Raw genomic sequence first — 23,604 nt, 5'->3', positions numbered from 1 at the left:
AAATTTAACACACAATATGGTCATCTATACTCTAGGAGGTACTACAATTAATTGAGTTTTAAAATTATAGAAGATTGTTGTTCTTTCTAGTTGTGAGACAGAGTATGTTGTAGTGACAGAGATTGCTAAAGAGATGATGTGGTTGCACCCTTTTGCAAGAATTAAGTAAGACTACGAGAGAATTGTTTTGCGATACGACAGTCAGAGTGTCATTCATTTGGAAAAAAATTAGTTTATCATGCTAGGACAAAGCATATACAAGTTCGTTATCATTTAATCCGATCAGCTTTAGAAGATGGAGTGTTAGCTCTTGAGAATATTCTCGGGAGCGAGAATTCAACTGATATGCTGATAAAAGTTATGACAAACGAGAAACTAAAGTTGTGCGCAACTTCAATTGGCCTTCTTCGTTAAGACACCGGACGGAGAGCCGCTACCGATTGAGAAAAGATGAAATTAGTTTCCAAGTGGGAGATTGTTGAGTTATGGAGCCTATGCTTATAATATATTTTATAGAAATTAATTAGATTTTATTGTTTGGGTTTGAATTTGAGCCTCACACAGAGTTATTTATATTTTATTACCTAAATGTTTAACCTATAAACATGTTATTGTTAAAGATTTTATCTAAGACATAGAGATAAATAGTGTGAGACAAAAATCTGTATTTATTTATTTATTTTAATGTCATTTTTTTTTTATCAATCTGCTTAAACATTTTTATCATTTATAATATAATGAACTATTTTAATAATAAAAAAAATCTTCAACTAAGTCAGCCAAAAGTAATGTACAAAACTCAATCAAGGTCAACTCACAGGACACTTCATTCTATATTTTTATTCTAAGATAAAGGAAAATTCAATTATTCAAGAAGAGTATGTTCTATGGAATAACTTCTTATTCTTAGGTGTATTACACCACATTCCGTGGTTATCCGTGGTTATGCCCACTTTGATCCCAATTCAATATTAAATGAGTCCGAACTAATTGAATACTGATACAGTACTTTTTCGAATTAGTATATAAAATTGAGCACAATTTTTTTTTAAAGAAATAGTCCCCCACACTAATTGCACTTTCTTAGAGCATCCTTATCCATGACCCAAAGATGCTGGTTATGGTTCATCTTGTCAATTTATCATGACTAAATGGTTGGTCATTTCATGACCAAAACCACAATCATGTCATTGGGTCTTGGTTTTTGTCAAATTATGACAAAAATCACAACCAAAGTCATCCAATCAAATGCTATCATTTGTCAGCATCACTTGCCCAAATTTTCTTTATCTCTTATATTTAAAACTCGATTTTAATATTATTTATAATTTAAAAATATATATATATATCAAAATTCATAATTTTTCGAGATCTATAAATAGAGACCACTCTTGCTATATTTTGGAGCAAAAAAAATCACAATTTTTTCCATTTTTACTAATTATCCTCCTTTGTTTACAATTATCCATAATTAATACTAAATTATTATGGATAACTACAACAATAATCCAAACACTTCCGCTGATTTTGATTCCGAATATGAAAGTTTTTCGACAGTTCAAGCGTAATAATCCAACCAGGTGGCAAATTATGATGTCGCCGGAAGATAATTACGGTATATCTCAGAATTAGAAATTAAATATTATTATTATATTTAAAAATTATTTATTATTTTTTTAATTTAAAAGTAAAAATAATATTTTTTAATTCATGATAAAAAATTATTGATCATGGATAAACACAATAACCAAAATCTTAGTTATAAAGCTCTTTTCATAATTATGACTATAATCATGACTAAAAAATAGGGGATAAGATGCTCTTACCATAATTAACAATTTTAAGATTTCGTTCAAAATTAGGGCTCAATACCTTTCTAGTGGACGAAAATAAACTAATTGAATCAATCGGATTGTAGGACTTATTGAATAGAACAATGTGGATTTTTCGTCCCAAGCTCAGGTGAAACTAGTTTAAAGGCCCTAAAAAGTAAAAATTAAGCCCTAAAAAACCTGGTTTGTTTACTTTACTAACTTTATTATTTGTTGTTATTTTGTTAGAATAATAATATTTAATAATTTTAAAAATATATTATTTTCTTAATATAAAAATTTGAATGGATTAAGTTATAAATAAATTTAGTTAAAATGTTTTTGTAATATTTTGAGAATGTTTTGTTTAGATTATATGATTATTATATTAAAACTAACTTGATTAAACTTATAAGTACGAAGTTATCGCGATTGTATCATAAATTAATAGTAATTTTAGCGAATAAGCCACAACGAATAAATGAAATCAAACGTCTTTGAGTGTTTAGTGAATAAACTAAATAATTTAGAGCAAATAAAAAGGATAGATTAGAACAATTAAGCGTATAAATGCATTCCTAGTTAAATAATATGAACATTTAACAAATCAATTGTAGCAAATAGTCTGATTTAAACTGGTCCTTTATTTATTCCTTCATAATATAGATTATATACTCTAAAATTCACCAGGTAATTCAATTTCAAATTTTATAATATAATAAAAAAATATTTACATATTTATGTTATTCAATCTATTATAGTGGCTCAATTATTAAAGTTTGTCTAAGATTTTATTTTTATTAAGAAAAATATCAATATATTAATTTCTTAAATTAAAAAATATATATTAGTTCAACATAACTCGTTAAACTAAAAAATATATATTAGTTCAACACTTTAAAACCGTATTAAAAATGATAAAATAATAAAATATTTTATTTAAAAAAAATAAAAAAATATTCAAATTATAAGTAATAATTAAAAAAGTGAAATTAAGAATTATAAAATCTTATTTGAATTCCATAAAAATAATTTGTTTAATTATTAATCTTAAACAATGTAACAAATTTACTAATTATAATTACATTCTAAATTTCAATTTGATTTACTTAAATAACGTTGATGGATAATAATTTAAAGGTGAGTTTTTTTTTTATAAAATATTTAAAAAATATTAATATATAATAATAAAATAAATTATTATTTTTAAATAAAAATAATTAAGTATTTTAATAAATGAATCAATGATATTATTATTAGATAGAATAAATGAAGCGATGATTTCGGTCAAAAGTTCTCGGTCAATACATTTGGACCAACAACTTCTTAAGAACCTTATTTGAAATCATTCTGTCCATTTATAAACATTTAAAAATAAATGTAATTAAAAATATTTTATTTTATTTGGTATGTAAAGAAACATATTTGGAAATGTAATTTTAAATTGGGCTACCGTCTTCTAGAAGCTGAACATAATTGATTCCTTTCTTTTAAAAAATGCCTAATTACTATTTAGTCTAATATTTAGTGCTTCAACTTTAATTATTTTAGTGATTTAATGTTTTAACTTTAAAATTTACATATTTCTTTCACTAAAATGGGACTTTCGCCTAACATGCTAGACAAACTAAGCCATCTGACTTTCTCCATTGGAGGAAGATCAAATATCAAGTTTCTTCTTTGGTAAATTTTGATTTTTTTTAAATTCAAATAAAATAATTGATTTGTCAAGATAAATGAGATTACATTCATTTAAAACAAAAATTATTAAAAAGGTACAAGCTGAAGTATATGACTATTTTAAAGTTCTAGCTGTAAATTGCAAGAGTTGCTTAGGTATTTTTTTGGCTATTGAAATAATTTAAAGAGGAAAAAAATATGATGATGGATGATATTTTGAGAATGTTATATATATATATATATATATATATATATATATATATATATATATATATATATATATTTAAAGTAAAAAGATTTAAAAATATTGTTATATATAAATAAGATAAAAAATAATAATTTAAAATAAAAGATATTTTAATATTTTGGTTAATAAATTAATTAATTGAACGGAGAAGAAAGTGATTTGATATTATTGATATTTTAAAATTATTTGAATAATTTAAAATAAACAATTAGATTATAATGGTTTGGTAAAGTCAACAGGTATTCAAGTTTTTCATTTTTTATTTGAAAATCAGATTTGTCATTAGTTGACTTTGTGTACAAGTTAGTTTGCTTTAGTTGGTATTTTTCTTATTTTAATAACTTAAAATAAAAAATATTTTTTATTCTCTTTATTATTTCTAAATTATTTAATTTATTAATTAAAATATTAAAATATTCTTATTATTTTTATTTTATTATTATATATTAATACTTGTTAAATATTTTTATTCAAAAATATCCTAACTTATTAACAACCGGGAAGAGATCTCCTGTTGTCAAATTACCCTGTTTCCATGTTCCCCTCTCACAATGGGAGTGGTAATGTGGTAAATAAATAAAATAAAAATTTTATTTATTTACCACATTACCACTCTCATTGTGAGAGGGGAACACAAGAACAGGGTAATTTGGCAACAGGAGATCTCATGAGCTAACAATCACTATCTATCATTGTATTTTTTTATAAAAATATATAATCATATATTTTTTTAAATATATATAATATTTTAATTTATTGATGAAATAATGTGACTCTACCATAATGGGGTGTTCATCGGTTCGGTTTTCGGGTTATTCGAGTTTTCGGTTGGAGTTTTTCAAATTTTTATTTTTTTAAGCAAATTCAAAAACCGAACCGATTTAAATAAATTCGAATTCGGTGAATTGAAATTCAGTTCAAATTCGGTCGGATATTCGGTTTAGACCAAATAAAGAACATCACATACCTATAAATTTTTTTAAAAAGAGTTAACAAGATAAATAAGTTGTTAAGTAGATCTTATCTACTTAAATTGTAAAAAAAAAAATATAAATCATGCAAATTTAGCTTAGTGACTAGCGCCAATATATATTCGGCAATTGAACGACGAAAGTAAAACAGTATTGACGACGACAATATATTGCGGTTGAGAGGTGTGGACAGCTCGAGAAAGAGGAAAATGAATGAGGAATTATAAATTTAATTTAGGGATATAGTAAAAGGCCCATAATAATTTAATATATAATATGTAATTAGTTATATAATAAAAATGAATTCGGTTTTCGGTTTGGTTTTCAAGTTGAAATCTAAACTCGAAAATCAAACCGAAAACCGTATTTGAATTCGAATCGGTTTAAAATTCGATTCGAAAACCGAAAATATAATTCGAATTCAATTTATTTAAATTCTGTAAATTCGAATTCGGTCAGATATTCGATTCAGACCAAATATTAAACACCCTACTATCATGTCGTTCAATATCATGTTGTTCAATGTAAGAGTCAGTAGTCACCGAAGAAGAGTAGTCACCAAAGAGAGAGGCACTTTGAATGAAAACGAAAACCGTGCAATATTTACTTAATTTAAAAAAAAATAATTAAAATAAATGATTGATAATTTTACCTATTAATTTACTAAAGGTCGGTGCAATTAATTCGTTAGATAATTTTTATTCGAATAATCTGACTCGTTTTATGGTGGGACCCAATGATTGGGAAAACTCGTTTTCATCTCCTGTTCCTATGAGAGTTCTTCACGAAAACCAAAACTGAGTTTATTTGATTAAGATATTGATGAGTTCGAAAGTGATTCTCTCTCACATTTGTTAAACTTTCAAGGAATCATGGCAATTCGATTTCTCTATTTGTTTATCTTCCTAAGTTTATACTTCGATCGATCTCTTTCAGACCCAAGAGCCACAGAGGCGGCTCTGATATGCAAACAAAACTCGACGGCTGCGATGGCTGACCGACAAGTCTTCGTAGCTAACTTCTTGGCAACCATGGACGCTTTATCTCCTCAAGTATCCACTCAGATGTACGGAACAGCTGTCAATGGCTCAGGAAATACAACTGTGTATGCTTTTGGAGAGTGTATGAAGGACTTGTCTCAAACCGATTGTAATCTCTGTTTTGCTCAAATCAAAACCCAGATTCTACGTTGTCTTCCTTTTCAGAGAATGGTTCGTGGGGGAAGATTATTTTATGATGGGTGTTATTTAAGATACGATGATCATATGTTTTTTAATGAAAGTTTGAGTTTAGTTGATAGAACTGTTTGTGGGTTGAATAATTCTGTGGGATCTGAGAGTGTTTTTGCTCAGAATGTTGATGAACTAGTGAAGAATTTGACTGGGGTAGGGGTTTTGAAAGATGGGTTTGCTGTTGGTTTTGTTAATAGAGGGAATTTGTCTGTTTATGGTTTGGCTCAGTGTTGGGAGTTTGTGAATGGAAGTTCTTGTGATAAGTGTTTGTCTGATTCGGTTTCTAAGATTGGATCTTGTGTTCCGAAGGATGAAGGAAGAGTGTTGAATGCAGGTTGTTATTTGAGATATTCCACTAAGAAATTCTATGATAATTCCACCATTATTCAGCTTCCAAACAATGGAGGTCAGTTTTGTTTTTTGTTTTTTTCATTTTTTTCTCTGCATCTGGTTTATTGATAGGCATTCATGATCCTATGTCCAAACGAGATAATGGTTTCTTTCTTTAGGTGGAAACCATTTAGCCATTGTCCTAGCTTCAACATTATCTTCTTTAGCTTTGGTGCTAATTATAGCAGCAACAGCATTTCTGGTCAGGCAGAGACTTGCAAAGAAGAAAAGAGGTAATCAAAATATGTCGAAAATGCATTCCTAGAAGAATCAATGGTTTAAAATTTCTGCTGTTTTTTACAGAAAGGAAGCAGCTAGGAGTCATGTTGGCAGTGGTTAATAAATCTAAACTCAATGTTTCATACGAAGCTCTTGAAAGGGCCACAAACTATTTCAACGATTCCAACAAATTGGGACAAGGGGGTTCCGGTTCAGTATACAAAGTAAAGACTTTCGATTCATTCCTATCGTCCAATGAATCCATTCTATTGAAAGTTTGTCTAATTTAAGATTGGTTTGAATAGGGGACTCTTCAAGATGGTGAGATTGTGGCTATTAAGAGACTTTTCTTCAATACAAGACAATGGGTAGACCATTTCTTCAATGAAGTCAATTTGATAAGTGGCATTCATCACAAAAATCTAGTAAAGCTTTTGGGATGCAGCATTACCGGACCAGAAAGCCTTCTTATCTACGAGTATGTACCAAACGGGAACCTTAATAGTCTCCTCTTCGGTTGGTCTCTTATCTTTCCTTGTTTGTTGTTGTATAGTCTTTCTTTTGTTTGTCGATGGCTGACAATGTTTTTTCTCAATTCTTTTTTTGGGCTTAGGAAGAAGTAGGGAAATAGGGTTGAGATGGGAAATGAGATTTAAGATCATACTTGGAACAGCTGAGGGTTTGGCGTATCTTCATGAAGAATCGAACTTGAGAATCATACATAGAGATGTTAAATTGAGTAATGTACTTTTAGAAGCTGACTACACACCGAAGATAGCTGATTTTGGGCTCGCTAGACTATTCCCGGAAGACATGACTCATATTAGCACGGGCATTGCAGGCACATTGTATGATCTCCTTCTTTTCTTTATTCGAGATTGAAGAATTTACATTTGGATTAAACCATAAACCTCTTTATTATATAGTTGCAATGTCATTGATATTGTTATTATTATTCTTTGAAGTCTAAAGAAAAATATAACAACAAAGCCATTGATATTGCAACTATGGTGGAGTCTTTTGACATTATTATCATGTTTCTCATTAACAACCAGACTCAGATCTAGAAAGTGTCTTCAAATGGATACATAGATGCAAAAGGTTGAAACTATCACTTTTTTAGAGACTTGAAAAATAATAACAATAATAATGCATTGACATTGCAACTATTTTTGCTAACTCTTGGATCATATTAAATCTCAGAGGCTACATGGCTCCAGAGTACGTGGTTCGAGGGAAATTGACAGAGAAAGTTGACGTTTACGGCTTCGGTGTCCTTCTGATCGAGGTGGTATGCGGAAAGAAAAACGCCTCTTTCGGGGAGAGCTCCTTCTCCATTTTGCAAACGGTACTATTTCAACCTCATTTTGACAATGCATGACTTATCTTTTTGTCATGCTCATCGTTTAATTTGCTTATATTTTTTATATAGGTATGGCGGCATTACGAAACAAGGACACTGGTTGAGGTAATTGATGGATCGATGGACGGAGAGTTTGAAGGGGAAGACATTTGTAGGGTGCTTCAAATAGGACTGCTTTGCGTACAAGCATCGGCGGAACTAAGACCATCTATGTCTAACATTGTGAAGATGTTAAAAGACGAGATGGAGATGCCTGAGCCGACACAACCTCCGTTTCTTAACTCGAGTAGTGCAGAGTTCGGTCCGAGTGTTAAGCCCGAAGAAACTCCCAAAAACCAATCTTACACTCAGTCTTCTGGGAATAGCTTAACACAAAGCTGGATTGAGCCTAGATAGTACTCATCATTTATGTAATAATGCTAGATAGAAGTCTTCAAAAATCCTCATTAGTAAATTATTATTACTTGATAATAGTAACATATCTCTATATATATTAATATTAGGAGTATTAAGATTGAGTTATTTTTAACCCTTTATATATAAATATTTCTTTAATCCAGGCTTATATATATATATATATATATATATATATATATATATATATATATATATATTATATTTTGTTTCAATAAAAAGAATCAGTCCATGCCACTAAACAAATATAAGTCAATTTTCAAATGAGTATTGATCTAAATAAGCCTCACTAGTTTTGTTTTTTTTTCACCAAAAAATATAAAGTAGATTCTAATTAAAGTATTATAAAATTGGCCGAATACTTTGACCGATAATGGCCTTTGTTTTCAATTACAATAAGAATATAGTATTTAATAATAATTATGTTGAACTTCTAGAAGGGTCCTTATCATTGAGAGGTCAATTTTTTTTATGATTTTCAAAACTTGAGGCTCAAGGGAGGATCAACATCACAATATTAGGTGAAAGATTAAAATGAAGATATTCTCCAGTCTCCACTATGTTTCCCAGTCTTATTGATCTTTCCAAATCAATCCGTTCTGTAGTTTATTTCAATCCATGTAATTTATTCATTAAAAATAGAGTTTCCTTACATGTTATATTAAAATACAATTTTTTTTATTGAAAATATGAGAATATTTTTCATTACGATAAATATAATTCAATTTGAGGTTTTCAATTCTAATGGTTCTTTTTAGCGGTTTTTCGGTTTGATCAGTAGTTGATTGGAGATGGGACTATTGATTTGTATCCTTCGTCCGATTTTCTCTCACACTAATAAACATAATTAAATATATAATATCATCAAATATTTATTCTTCATATTTATAAGAGTTTTAAGTTTAAATTTTTAATATATAATAATATATTATATAAAAATATATTTTTATATAAAAAATATTTTATAGATATTGCTCCGTGAAAATTTTTCAAAATCACAACTAGACGATGGTAATAAAAAAATCTTTAAGTAGAATAAATGAGACAGATAAATATTGTCCATCCCATTGGCATCCTGGAATCAATGACGATAAACTATTAGCCAACTATGATAAATTATTACAAATCTTAGTCATGACATGAACGTCACTATTAATTAGATAAATTGTCACATTAATATAATGAAACTAAGTCCAATACATAATTATTCAAACAATCGATAATCTCAAATTTTAATCTTCAATAAAAGAAAAACAAAATAAAATCAACATTAGTCATATAATCTCAAAAGATAAAATAATATTTTTAACGTTTAATATTTTCGTATTAAAAAATAAAACTGCACAAGTCTCGTAATTTCATTCTCAACTAGCTAAGTTTTCTTCCCAAAATAAGTCTTATAAACTAATAAATTTAACCAACAAAATCAAGTAAACAATACTAAAAAAATATAATGATACCATTTTATATATCAAATCATTTTTATAATAAACTCTAATTATTAATAATCATTCTCGAATAAATGATAACTCTTAAATTCAACCATTAATGTAACAATTATCGTCGAAATAATAATTCATAACTGCAACTATTTCATTGAAATAAAAACGTAAATATAATTATTATCGCTGAAATTGTAACTCATAAATATAACTTTATCATCCAAATAATGACTCGTAATGTACTATTATAATCAAAATGATAGTTGTGTAAAAATAATCATTATTGTTTTGACAATAACTAAAAACATTATATATCACAAGAGTGATAATTCATACAAATAATTATTACCGTGAAACAAATAATTCAGTAACAAAAAATATTATCAATATAGTTTGTATAATTTATTTGTCACATTTTTTTCTTCTTAACAAATTTTACAATTATTTTAAAATATGTTGAGAGTGACAACAATCATTTAAAACTAATTAATTATTATTAAATGTAGATAGGTACTTGCGGACATAGATGTGAAGTCATCAACTCATCATCAATGTTCCAATTATTTTTATACAACATTAAGCCTAATTATTTTTATTTATAAAAAAATTGTCCTTTGCAATTATTATATTTTATTTACTAAAATAATAACATTCTATTATTAATATATTTTATTTACCAAATTTATTTATTATAATATTTCTTTCTAAAATATTAATAATTTTTATTTAAATACTTTAATTTTTCAATTTCCTTCATTTTCTTTCTCTCTTCTCTTGTTCTCTCTTTGACGGCGGCTACGGCGACGGAGGCGGCGGGACGGCAGTCCACTTCATACAGATTTATGTTCTTATTTACATGATCTTTATTTCAAACCCTAATCTAAATCGATTTATGTTTTTATTTACACGATCTTCATAAACCCCTAACCCTAAACCTATTTTGCATGCAGGTCAGGTGAATGATTCTAAGATTTATGTTCATGTTTCCATTATCTTCATTTCAAACCCTTCGATTTAATTTGTTTTTATTTGGTAGTTCATATTGGTTCATATTTGTTATTTGGTTCATATTGGTTCATATATGTCGATGATGATATTTACAGATAATCTCGAATCATATAGGTTCCGTTTTAGGGAAGATTCGCTAAGGACTCACCGTTTCGCTAAGGACTTACCGTTTCGTTAAGGACTTACCGTTTCGCTAAGAACTTACTGTTTCGCTAAAGATTTACCGTTTTGCTAAGTGCTTAGCTTTTCGCGAAATGCTAAGTACTTAGCGAAATGATAAGCACTTAGCGAAATGCTAAACACTTAGCAAAATGCTAAGCACTTAGCAAAATGATAAGCACTTAGCAAAACGATTCTTATCTGTCTTCATCACCGGTGAGACTGAGCTCAGGATTCCTAAAGGCTCCAGTTAGAGCCAGGAACCCTTTGATGGTTGCAAAAGCCTCATGTGGAAAGTTTACATGGTATGTATCATGTATGTATGTAATGTAAGAAAATAAGAATAGAATTGAAATTTGTTTGTTTGATTGATTGTAGTTTCGAGAGGGATTGGCTACGGAAAGATCTGAACGTGATTGAGTTTGGGTTGATCGGATGGTTAGCACCTTCCAGTATTCTGGCGATCAACGAACTCTTTTCAGCATTGGGACTGAGCATGCTCACTTCCCAACTGGTCGTGCTCTCACTTCTCCATTTTGGTAATTCATTTATTTATTAAAATATATTTCTGTTTCTTTCTAATATTAATATACATAAACAAATAAACAAACAGGTTACAACGGGTTACTTGGCACTTGGGATTGTTGTTGGCATTGACTTTTGGACAAATTGGATTCAAGGGCAGGCGGAAGATTACTTCAGTAAATAAATAAATTAATTCTAATTAAGAAAATAATAATATATAAAAAGTGAACTACTTTCTTTGGGTATTTGTTAATGAATGTTTAAGCTGCTTTTGTTTCATTTCTTTCTATACCATTTCATTTATGCATCAAATTAAAACATAACCATTTCTCTACAAATGAGCATTTGATTTATGCAAAAGTAAAAAAAAAAACCATAAAAACGCCATTTGTGGGAAACAAACCCACAACCATGTGGTTAAAAGCCACGCACTCTACCAGCTGAGCTAAGACAACTCATGTTTATGTATTTAGTTTTAACATAAATGAATATCAAATAGTGTATCACAATTTACCAAACGGAAAATCCTTAGCGAAACGGTAAGTACTTAGAGAAACGGTAAGTCTTTAGCGAAACGGGAAGTAAACTCTAAACAACAGTAATTCGAAGATGAATAAACCCAACATCAATAAAATTGAAGTATCATAAGATAAACGTACCAAGTGGAACAATGCTCGTGCTCGTCGTGGAACTCATTATCGTGGATTTCGCCGTCGCCGCCAATCACCGCCGCCCAGTTTAAAGAGAAGGAGGAGAAGAGCGGGAAGAGAGAGAAGGAGAAGAAAAAAAATGAAAAAAAATAGGCGAGGTTATTAAATAGTAAGAGTAATCTGGACATTTCACACATTATCACTTAACGAAATGCTAAGTCCCTTAGCGTTTCGCGAAAAAGGCAATTTCGTAAAAAAAAAGACCACGAACGCAATTAAAATTATCTTTTGCCACCAGTTCAAATAACTTCATCTTTAAGGTCATTTAGTCAAATTTCCCCAGATGTGAAGTCACCAACTTATCATCAATGTTCCAATTATTTTTATACAACATTAAGCCTAATTATTTTTATTTATAAAAAATTGTTCTTTGCAATTATTATATTTTATTTACTAAAATAATAACATTCTTATTAATATATTTTATTTACCAAAAATAATCCTCAATTATTAATATTTTATTTGTTATAATATTTCTTTCTAAAATATTAATAATTTTTATTTAAAATTATGATAAAAAAACATATTTTACTTTTATTTTTCAGCTAAAAATTAATGATCTTCTTCGTCTCATCTCTTAAAAGACCATCGACAATTTTTGACACGACACGAACACGACACGTTATTAACGGGTTTGGGTCGGTCCTTAACGGTTCGTGTCTTTTCGTGTCGTTTTATTAACGAGTCGTGTACGGGTCATTATTGTGTCTACCCGTTAGACATGATGATGACCCATTTCAATTATCGTTTCTAACAAATAACGAGTTACTCGTTGCCATGTTTGACCTATTACCTGATTCTGACCCGTAAATAACCCATCCCTCCTCAAACATCCAAGTCAAATCCTTTCTTCATTCTTCTTCCTCAAACTCTTGAGACCTTTCCACACCCAGGGGCGGAGCCACTCCCAGCTTGACCCGGGCTAGGATTTAATGTCTTAGTAGTATAATATTATATAATATAAAATTATATAGCTATCTAATTGACTAAATTATATATTATAGCCCGGAGGCCCACCAGAACCAACTAATTTTATATTATATATTATATTATATTTATTTTATCTCACTAATATATTCTATAATATATTTATTAATCTAACATATAATTCTAACTAATATATTCTATAATATAATTATTCTATTTTAACCGCCTAAATTTAATTTATTAAGAGAATATAAAAAAAGTTACTACTCAAAATTATATTTATTCCTAATTAAAAAATATCTTAATTTATTAATTCCTAAATAAATAATTCACACAATAATATATAACAATAATAGACACGATCATATTTTAAAATTTGAATTCTTTCTTATTACTCATTAGGTCAAAACGGAGGAGTGCATTCTATCGGTTTATATTGAAATTCATTCTTTTACCAGGTTGGTATAATTTCAATTTTATAGCAATTTGTGTCTATGTGTATCATTTTTATATTATTCATATTTCAATGATAATTTTCTTAGTATTTAATAAATTTACAGGTTGAGAATATCAAAATTCAACAATTTTTAATGTCAAATTCAGAGAGAAAGATAAAAAGCAATATTTTATCTTTTTTTAAGCCAAAAATTGATAATCCTTCATTATCTGAGTCAATCGAACCAAATACAGTAATTCTTGACGAGAATTTAGAATCTCCTTCTAAATTTCAAAGAGTTGAGTTTGATGAAACTACTCTTGAACGAGATCCTGGATTGTGTATTTCTATGTGGCGACATCCTGTAAATCATCACGATGAAATTAGACGAACTTACATTAAAATGGGACCATATCAACATATGTTGTCAGAGTATCCGAGATCTGAATTTGGAAAGCAACAATGTCGATTTCAATACTCTTGGTTTAAAAAGTTCCCATGGTTGGAGTACTCTCCTTCGAAGGATGTTGTATTTTGTTTTCCATGTTATCTCTTTGAATTAGGTAAATCCCAACAATCTGCATTTACAGTTGAAGGTTTCAAAAGTTGGAAACGTGTTAATGATGGAGGTAAGTGTGCCTTTTTGTCTCACGAGAGTGGTTCTAACTCAGTGCACAATACATCTTCAAATTTGGTTGTTGATTTGATGAATGTAACTCGACTTATAGATAAAGTTATGAATCGAGAATCTTCTGAACAAATTCAAAAGAATCGATTAAGGCTTGTAACAACAATTGAGAGTGTTCGTTGGCTAAGTTTGCAAGCATGTGCATTAAGAGGTCATGATGAATCTTTAGATTCCCAAAATCGAGGTAATTTTATTGAGATGTTAAAGCTCTTGGGAAAATGGAATGATAGTATTGCTAATGTTATTATTATTGGTAACAGGGTCAGAAATAAAATACGTGATGAAATTGGAGATTCCAAATTTTGTATTTTGGTGGATGAAGCGAATGATATATCTAACAAGGAACAAATGGCTATAATTTTAGATTTATAGATGTCAATGGTGTTTTGCGGGAACATTTTTTCCAAATTGTGCATGTTAATGATACAACAGCTGCAACACTCAAGAAAGAAATATGTAATGTCCTCACTAGATATAATCTAGAAATTAATAATATGCGAGGTCAGGGATATGATGATGCTAGCAATATGAATGGTATTTTTAATGGTTTGCAAGCTCCATTTCTTAAAGATTGCCCTTATGCGTATTATGTGCATTGCTTTGCCCATCGACTACAACTAGCATTAATTAATGCTGCTGAAAAGGAGATCTCTACATGGATTTTCTTTTCGAATCTAACGACTATAATCAATCTTATTACATCTTCTTCAAAACATAATACCGAGTTACAGTCAGCTCAAGCTAATGAAATTGCTCGTTCTATTGTTGATGGTAATCGTGAGATTGGACGAGGAGCTAACCAGATTGGTAATTTACAACGACCAGGAACTACTCGTTGGAGTTCCCATTTTGATTCTATTTGCAGCTTGATAGATATGTATGATGCAATTGTTAATGTGCTTGAAAATATTATCAAAGATGGTTCTTATATTTCGATGCGTGGGGAAGCTGGTGGATCTTTAATAGTGATGAAGTCTTTTGATTTCATTTTTATTTTGCACTTAATGCATAAAATTATGGGGATCACAAATTTGCTTAGTGGTGCCTTACAAAGAAAGTCTATTGATATATTAAATGCAATGAATTTGATATTTTTTACTAAAGCACTTCTCTTGAAATTAAGAAATGATGGGTTTGATATTGTTCTTTCGAATGTCATATCATTTTGCACAAGATTAGATGTTGATATACCAGAGATGAATGCTCGTTATAAGAAATATAGTCGTTTATGTGGACAAAAGGATACCATCACAGTTGAGCATCACTTTCATTATGATATATTCAATGCTGTAATAGATTTTCAGTTGGAAGAGTTAAACTTCAGATTTAGTGATGAGACAGTCGAACTTCTTTCGCTTAGTTCTACTTTGGACACAAATGATAAATTTAAAAACTTCAACATCGACAAAATTTAGACTATCGCCAAGAAATATTATCCCGAGGATTTCACCAAACAAGAAATGCATCATTTGAGGAGTCAACTACAATATTTTGAGATTGATATAGTTTGTCATGAAAATTTCCAAAATATGTCAACTATCTCAGAATTGTGCCGAGGTTTATTTGAAAAAAAAAATTGGAACAGTATTATTTGATTGATAGGTTGATCCGTTTAGTTTTAACTCTACCTGTTTCAACGGCGACTACTGAACGAGTATTTTCTGCTATGAAACATATTAAAAAAGTTTATCGTAATAAAATGGGAGAAGATTTTCTCACCGATTCCATAATCATCTATATTGAGAGGGAATTTGTTTCAAGTATAGACACGAATTCAATTATCGATGACTATTATATTTCAAAAAATCGTAAATCCCAACTTCAATAGTAATGTCATTATTGTTTTTTTTGTATTTTTAGTCTAAGATATTTATTTTTCTCTTTTCAGTATTTTTTATTTTTCTAATGTCATGCTTTGTTTTGTTGTGCTTAAACAATTCATATTTTTTAATATATAATGTAATATTAAGAAAGAAATATCGTGTTATATTAGTTTTTGTGAAAATAATTTTAGCCTGGGTAGACTTAAAATTCTGGCTTCGCCTCTGTCCACACCCATCCTCACGACCCCAACTTGAGTCTGACGTTCAATTAGCTACATGCCTCCCCCTCCCCCGTCCGTCGCAACATCTCACTCCATCATTCTCCTTCCCCTTTACCGTTTTCTAACCGCAACCCAACAACATGCACGACTCTCGACTTGTTTTCTCTCCCCCAAACTTAACTCGACCTACAATGGAAAGATTAAAAAATCCTTTCTTTAGTTATATTTTCTTTATAATAATTATTCGCTTATTTCCACTAGATTATTCTCGTTTACTCCCATTTTTTGGATACTTCATTGATCAAGGGCTAACTAAGTGGGGCTTTTACTTGGCTTTTTAGCAAGTCGGCCAATTAATTTAGTGTATAACGAGTCGTGTTGTAAACGATAATGGGAAATCGACGTATTCTCTCACAAACTCAAGATAATAAGATTAAAAAAAGGGAAAATATTTTATTTCAATTCATCTTATTTATGCAAATAAAATTATTTTATTTATACTAGAAAAAACTCTTAAACTTCTAAAACCTCCATAACTCTTAAATGGTCAGAATTAATGCTAATTAAGACACCTTTTAAAGAAAAAAAGATAATAACGTCTAGTATTAACTAGACCTTTAATGCTAATTAAGACACCTATTAAACAAAAATAATACGTCTAATTTTCAATGTCTAATTTTCAATTTCTTAATTAATTTTATTTTCATCACTCCTCATAAAATTAATTCTTCTTCGTGATTCCAAACATACTCTCATTCTGCTAAAAATTCTGCTAAAAAACTCCACTCCAAGAGGCTTCGTAAAAATATTTTAATTCGATCAACAAATTTCACATATACAAGTTTGATCTCTTTTTGTGTAATACTCTCTCAGATGAAGTGATGACACACATGATGTGTTTACTTCGATCATAAAAAACATGATTCTTTGCTAGAGTTTGAGCAGACTTGTTGTCGACAAAAATTGTGGTCGCTTCATTCTCTAACAAACCTATCTCCTTCAACATTCTTCTAAGCTAAATTGCATGACAATTGCATGTTGTCATCACAATATATCCAGCTTCACAAGATTATAGCGAGACTACCGCTTGTTTTTTCGAACTCCATGAGATTGCATTAGACCTCATAAAAAACACAAATCTAGTTGTGCTCTTCTGATCATCTATATCTCTGGTAAAACCACTATCAAAATATCCAACAAGTTGAAATTCCTTGGACGATGAATAAAACAGTCCAAAATTAACCATACCTTTCAAATATCTCAAAATCCTCTTTGCCGCCTTCATGTTCTCCGTCGTGGGCACCTCCATGAATTGAATAATAATTCCCACACTAAAAAGAATATCCGACCGAGTACATGTCAAATTCCTTAGACATCTAACGAGACTTTTGTCAGTGTTGGATCCACCTTTTCTCCCTTTTCGTTCTTGCTCAATTTAGCTCCAACCTCCATAGGGGTATACACCATTTTATTATTTGACATATTGAATCTATCCAGAACTTCCTTCACATATGCTTGTTTCTCAACAAAAATTCCATCATTCGATTGAACTTCTAATTCGAGATAAATTGACATTAAGTCAATATCTATCATCTCAAATTATTGTGCCATATCATTCTTGACATCTACAAAGAGACTCAGATTATTGCCAGTGAAAATAAGATCATTCACGTAGACAGAAACAAATAAACAATATCTATTTTCTCATAAAGTGCATACTCATGTGGACATTTTTCAATCATTTCTCACAAAAATAAGCATCAATCCGACTATACCATGCTCGAGGCGCTTGTTTGAGACCGTACAAAGCCCTCTTCAACTTTAATACTTTTCCTTCTTCTATTTTCATCACATAGGCTTTTGGTTTCTCCACAAAAACTTCCTCCTCAAAGAAACCATTAAAAATGCGACTTCATGTCCAATTAAAATATTTTCCGATTTCTTTGTGCCACTAGTGAAATAAAAAATCTGATTGTTTCTAGACGAGTAATTAGAGCAAATACTTCATCATAGTTCACACCGTGTCGTTGTGCATATCTTTTGACGACTAATATCGCTTTATATATTTCCACAACACCTTTGGAATTCTTTATCTCTTTGAATATCCACTTGAAACCAATGAACTTCTGACCCGATGAAAGAGAAGTGAGTTCCCATGTATTGTTTCTTTCAATGACTCAAATCTCCTCTTCAATGACTTGTCTCCATTTCTTCTCCTTACTAGCCTCTTCAAAACTTAAAGGTCTTGTTTCGGCTAAAAGACAGAACATAAAGACATCATTCATTACCTAAGTATTCTCGTAAAGTTCTTGAATAGTTCTCATCCTTCGTGATCTTTCATCAGGGCTTCTACTTGACGAAGATGCACCATAATATGTGTTTGATGACGTCGTAGGAATTACGGGATGACATGTTTCTTCTCCTTGATTCTCCTCATTGAAGAATGAGAAGAATTCGTTGACAGAATCTTCATTAACTTCCAAATTCCAAGAAGCATCTTCATCAAATATCACATCACGACTCACAACCATCTTTTCGTTGACAAGATTGTAGAGCTTGTACCTCTTTGATTTTCCGTCATAGCCGTTGAACACAAACTTCTTGCTTATATCATCAAGTTTGGTTCTCACTTTCTCTGGCACATGCTTGTAGGCAATACTCCTAAAAATTTTTAAATGAGATACATTTGGCTTCTTTCCACTACAAGCTTCAATCGCTGTTAGGTTTTTTACACTTTTAGTCAGACAACAATTAAGGAGATACACTGCACAATCCACTGCTTTTGTCCAAAATTCTTTTGGCATCTTCTTATGTTTTATAATGCTTCGAGCCATGTTGAGGATAAATCAATTCTTCCTTTTAGCCACTCCATTTTTCTGTGGAGATCTTGGAGCTATGGAAAAAATGCCTAATGTTATTTTCTTTACAAAATAGTTAAAGACATTTGAAGTAATTTTTCCACCTCTATCGATTCGTAGCACCCGAATCATATAGACAAACTCTTTCTCCACCAACGTTTTGAAATTTTAAAAGTATCAAAACTCTTAGATTTTTATTTTAAGAAATAAACTTAAGTCTTCAAGTTAAAATCGTCGATGAAAAGTAAGAAATAATTACTTTACCATAAGACGATGGTTTGATCGGTCTACAGATATCGACATGAATTAATTCAAGTGGCTTTGTTGCTCTTGACGTTACTTCCTTCAAAAAGTTTTGTTTTGCATGTTTTCCTAGAAGACACGCTTCACAAAGTTGATCCGGATGATTGATCAAAGGCATTCCCTTCACCATTTTCTTTTCGGACATCATTTTTAGACCACCGAAATTGAGATGTCCCATCCTCATGTTCCAACACCACGCTGGATTCGTCACAAACACTTGCAAGTAATTTGGCCCTTCAGTTTGAATAGGGAGCGAAAATATCATATTTTTCGACATCGTCACCTACGTAATTATGTTAGCGCTTCCGTCTCGTAGCCAAAGATTACGATCCTTCATTAAAATCAGGTAGCCTCTTTCCATGAGTTGCACTAAACTCAAAATATTACTCTTTAATTTGGGGACATAATAACATCGGAAATAAACTTGTGTGTACTATCCTTGAACCGAATCAAAATGGTACATTTGCCTTCAATCTAGATTTTTGAAGCATCTCCGAATGTAATATTTCCGGTTGCCTTTTTCTCATTCTTAACGATTTTGACTTCTCACCACACATGTATGTGGTTAATCGCATCGTTGTCAAGATACCATCGACTTTCTTCTCCAATAACTTCTTGATTTAGCGCCAACAACAACGTTGACTCCTCTATTTCTTTCTCTTCTGTCAAATTGAGTTCTACTTTTGCATCTTTGACATACCAACAGTCACAAGCATAATGATCCAATTTGTGACAATTATAGCACTCAACGCACAAATTTTTGTATCCCTTCTCATATTCGTCACTTCCTTATCCTCGTCCGCATCCTCTTTCTCTTCCTTTACCTCTTGAATGTTCTCAAAGCTTTTCATCATTTTCTCTCTCGATGTTTGGGTTTCTGTCACGTTCTCGACTGCCACCATAAGAATAACCTCGACATCGACTGTGGTCTCGATGAACTACACTCCCCTTTTCGCCAAACGAATGCTTGACTAGAAGAGCTTAATCCAAAGGCTCCTTCTTTTGTTTGTTCATCCGTTCCTCATGCACCCGTAACAATCTATTTAATTTATCGATTGAGAGTTTCTCCTACATTATTAAATCTTTGATGTAGAGAACGTAAAATTTTCTCGATTACTTGAACGTCTTCTATGCTTTTGCCATTTCGCTTCATCTGGTTGACGATAGAAAATATCCGCGTGAAATAGTTTGAAATAGACTCCGATGCTTCCTAATGAAGATCTTCAAACTCTCTCCACAAAATCTGAAGCCGTACCCTTTTTACCTTAACAACTCATTTGTGGGAATTTTTTAGAATTTCCCATGTCTCCTTCGACATAGAGGTATTTGCTACTTTCTCAAAACCAGCATCATCCAGACACTGGTGGATGATAAAAAGGGCATGATGATCCTTCCTTTTATTTTTCTTGAATGCTTGAATCAAGGTCAACGTCGCATCCTCATCAGGTTCGACAATCCCACCGATTAAGATTTCCCATTCACTTTGGGAACCGAGTAATGTCTTTACTCAGATAGACCAACTATCATAGTTGTCATTCGTAAGATGTGAATATTGAAACATTAAAGACATCATTACTCTGATACCACTTTGTTGGAAATATTAGTAGGCAATCGACGTATTCTCTCACAAACTCAAATTAATAAGATTAAAAAAGGGAAGAGATTTTATTTCAATTCATCTTATTTTTACAAATACAACTATTCTATTTATACTATAAAAAAAGTCTTAAATTTCTAAAACCGTCATTACTCTTAAAGGGTTAGAATTAATAATTAAGACATCTATTAAACAAAAGATAATAACATCTAATATTAACTAGACCTTTAATGATGATTAAGACACATGTTAAACAAAAGATAATAACGTCTAATTTTCAATTTCTTAATTAATTTTATTTTCAACGGGTCGTGTCCTGTCGACCCAATAATACACAATTTGTGTTTGGGTTAACTATAAGATTAATGGGTCTGTACAAGAAGTATACGACACGAAACACGACCCGTTACCCGAATTATTACCCCTAATTTTGAGTATATGTTAACAGTTATTTGAGGTTAACACTATTTCAATTTTCAATGTATCCATTGTCTCAATATATTCATAATCCTATAAATGTTATATTTGATTAACCAATTATGATTTGTGGGTTTAAAAAATACGCAACTTTCTTTAAGGTATCCTTATCATTATTTGAGAAAATTTTAAACTCAACAATAACTTTAGAATTTGAACTCGCTTTTAAAGTTTGGATAGTCACTAGGATGAAATTAACTATGAAATTCTTACATGGTTGTTGTTGCATTCAATGAAATCTCATATATAACTGAAATTGGTTGATGTCGTATAAAGTGCTTATTCTTTAAAAAAAACATTTCATCTCTTTTGCCGTGTCTAAATATAAAAATATGAGTTTAATTGTCTTAACACAAGTATTATAGAATTTGTTTTTTTTTAATATAGAAAGTTAGAATCACACCGACAACTACACGTATTACAAAACTGTATAAGAATTTGACTAAAAATTTTTTAAATATGAATTCAGATTCTTTTGTAATAGGTTTATGTTTAGAAATTTCTCTAGAAAGAAAGGTGTCCATATATTCGACCCAATAGACCCAGGATTGTCTGCTCCCTCTCACAAGAAGGGGGTAAAAGTGTACTTTTTTGGGGGTAAAATGATTGTTTTACCTCCTTCCCTATGAGAAGGAACATGGGGAGCCTATTTCAAGAAAAATAGGTTTTGATTCATATTATAATTTATTTCGTCCAACTTATAAACCAATGATTGTTGTGTATAATTTATTCAGATGCCTATTTTTGGCATGCCTTCCAATTAGTATAGTGATTTTTTATTTTCATTCAATATGTTTTTTAAGGGTGTATAATGTTCCTTATACATTTAACTAATAAATATTTAAATATCTCCATATACATGATCTTGTTTTAAATTGATTCTTATACATTTATTTTTGTTTGAAATTGCTCTTTTTATATTTATTTTGTTTGAAATTGTTCCTTACTATATTTATTTTTGTTTAAATGTACACCATAAATATTTAAACCATTTAAAATGTTATAAATCCGTTAATTGTGTTTAAAATACAATTTTCTCTTATGAGTGGTATATCCATTTTTATGTTTCTAAATCTTATTGCGGCCAAAGTTTTCACTTTCGTCTTAGATGATTTTTCAACTCAATTCTTAAATGACGACGCGTCTATTATGTTATATTTTCAGACAATGATGTTATAGACTAAAACGACAACAAAGTTGTTACTCATCTGTCTCCTCTTTTTTATAAATATTGTGTGTTTGTGTTGTGTCCCCCCAAATCATATAAACGATAAAAAATATTGATTTTGAAGGAGAGAAAGATGTATGATAAATATATAATTAAAATATAAATAATATTATAGACATTACAATACATAAAATATGATATCGTAATACAAAAATTCGTAATATGGTTGAATCGACCGGTTAGATAGGATTTACACCAAAATGACGACTATCCCCTTAGTGAGAATGAATTGGGAGTGAAAATTAAATGTAATTTTATTTAAAGAAAAAATAGTTTATTAGTCAAAATAATTTTTAATCAAAACCTAAGAAACACAACCTAGTTTGAACCGCGACCGATGATTTGAAATTAATTATCATGAGTATTCAAATTTCGACCATAAATTAAGAATTGTTTATACTTCGAGTTAAGTTTTTCATCTTGTACTACTTGGAATATTCAAACTATTTCAAACAAAAATAAATACATAACAATCAATTTAAAGCAAGATCATGTATAGAAAAATATTTAAAACTTAGTTGAATTTATAGGGAGCATTAAATCTATTAACTTTTTTTTTTCTATATGATTCTTCTATATCATTATTATTTGTGATTAATTTTTGCATAACCCACATTGTTAATAATATCAAGTTTAAACCATCAACTAAGTTAACAAAATACCTTTATTTTTTTAAATTATTTATTTTCATTTTATTTTGAAGAATAATAATGAAAAATGAGAGATAACAAATGAGAATTGAGAATTAAAGTACAATGAAATTAGTGATGAGGGTGACTTTCTCATAAGAGATGTTCCAATTTTGACAGATTAACCAATTCTTCCCGCTTGTGGGAATACGCCTCCACGTTTGGATGAGAGAGTTGTCATCGGTT

At 30.1% G+C, this 23,604-nt stretch overlaps 2 protein-coding genes and 1 pseudogene across 2 annotated transcripts; all 3 read left to right on the top strand.

Moving 5' to 3' along the window:
• Nucleotides 1-5,534: 5,534 nt before the first annotated feature.
• LOC124920750 (cysteine-rich receptor-like protein kinase 3) lies at nucleotides 5,535-8,371 on the top strand. The gene is made up of 7 exons (XM_047461302.1): nucleotides 5,535-6,347; nucleotides 6,451-6,564; nucleotides 6,635-6,774; nucleotides 6,856-7,066; nucleotides 7,164-7,398; nucleotides 7,754-7,898; nucleotides 7,983-8,371. Exons 1-7 carry the CDS (start codon nucleotides 5,582-5,584, stop codon nucleotides 8,307-8,309), a joined length of 1,938 nt encoding a protein of 645 aa, XP_047317258.1. The 5' UTR covers nucleotides 5,535-5,581; the 3' UTR covers nucleotides 8,310-8,371.
• A 329-nt stretch (nucleotides 8,372-8,700) lies between these two features.
• Nucleotides 8,701-11,645, top strand: LOC124924777 (annotated as a pseudogene).
• Nucleotides 11,646-13,937: 2,292 nt separating this feature from the next.
• LOC124924768 (zinc finger MYM-type protein 1-like) lies at nucleotides 13,938-15,637 on the top strand. The gene is made up of 4 exons (XM_047464764.1): nucleotides 13,938-13,998; nucleotides 14,098-14,163; nucleotides 14,263-14,406; nucleotides 14,655-15,637. The coding sequence occupies exons 1-4, from the start codon at nucleotides 13,938-13,940 to the stop codon at nucleotides 15,635-15,637; spliced, it is 1,254 nt and encodes a 417-aa protein (XP_047320720.1).
• Nucleotides 15,638-23,604: the final 7,967 nt, after the last annotated feature.

The sequence above is a fragment of the Impatiens glandulifera genome, chromosome 1 (genome assembly GCF_907164915.1).
Source record: "Impatiens glandulifera chromosome 1, dImpGla2.1, whole genome shotgun sequence".
Classification (NCBI taxonomy): domain Eukaryota; kingdom Viridiplantae; phylum Streptophyta; class Magnoliopsida; order Ericales; family Balsaminaceae; genus Impatiens; species Impatiens glandulifera.
Note: the sequence above shows the minus strand (reverse complement) of the source record. Positions and strands in the feature narration are given on the sequence as shown.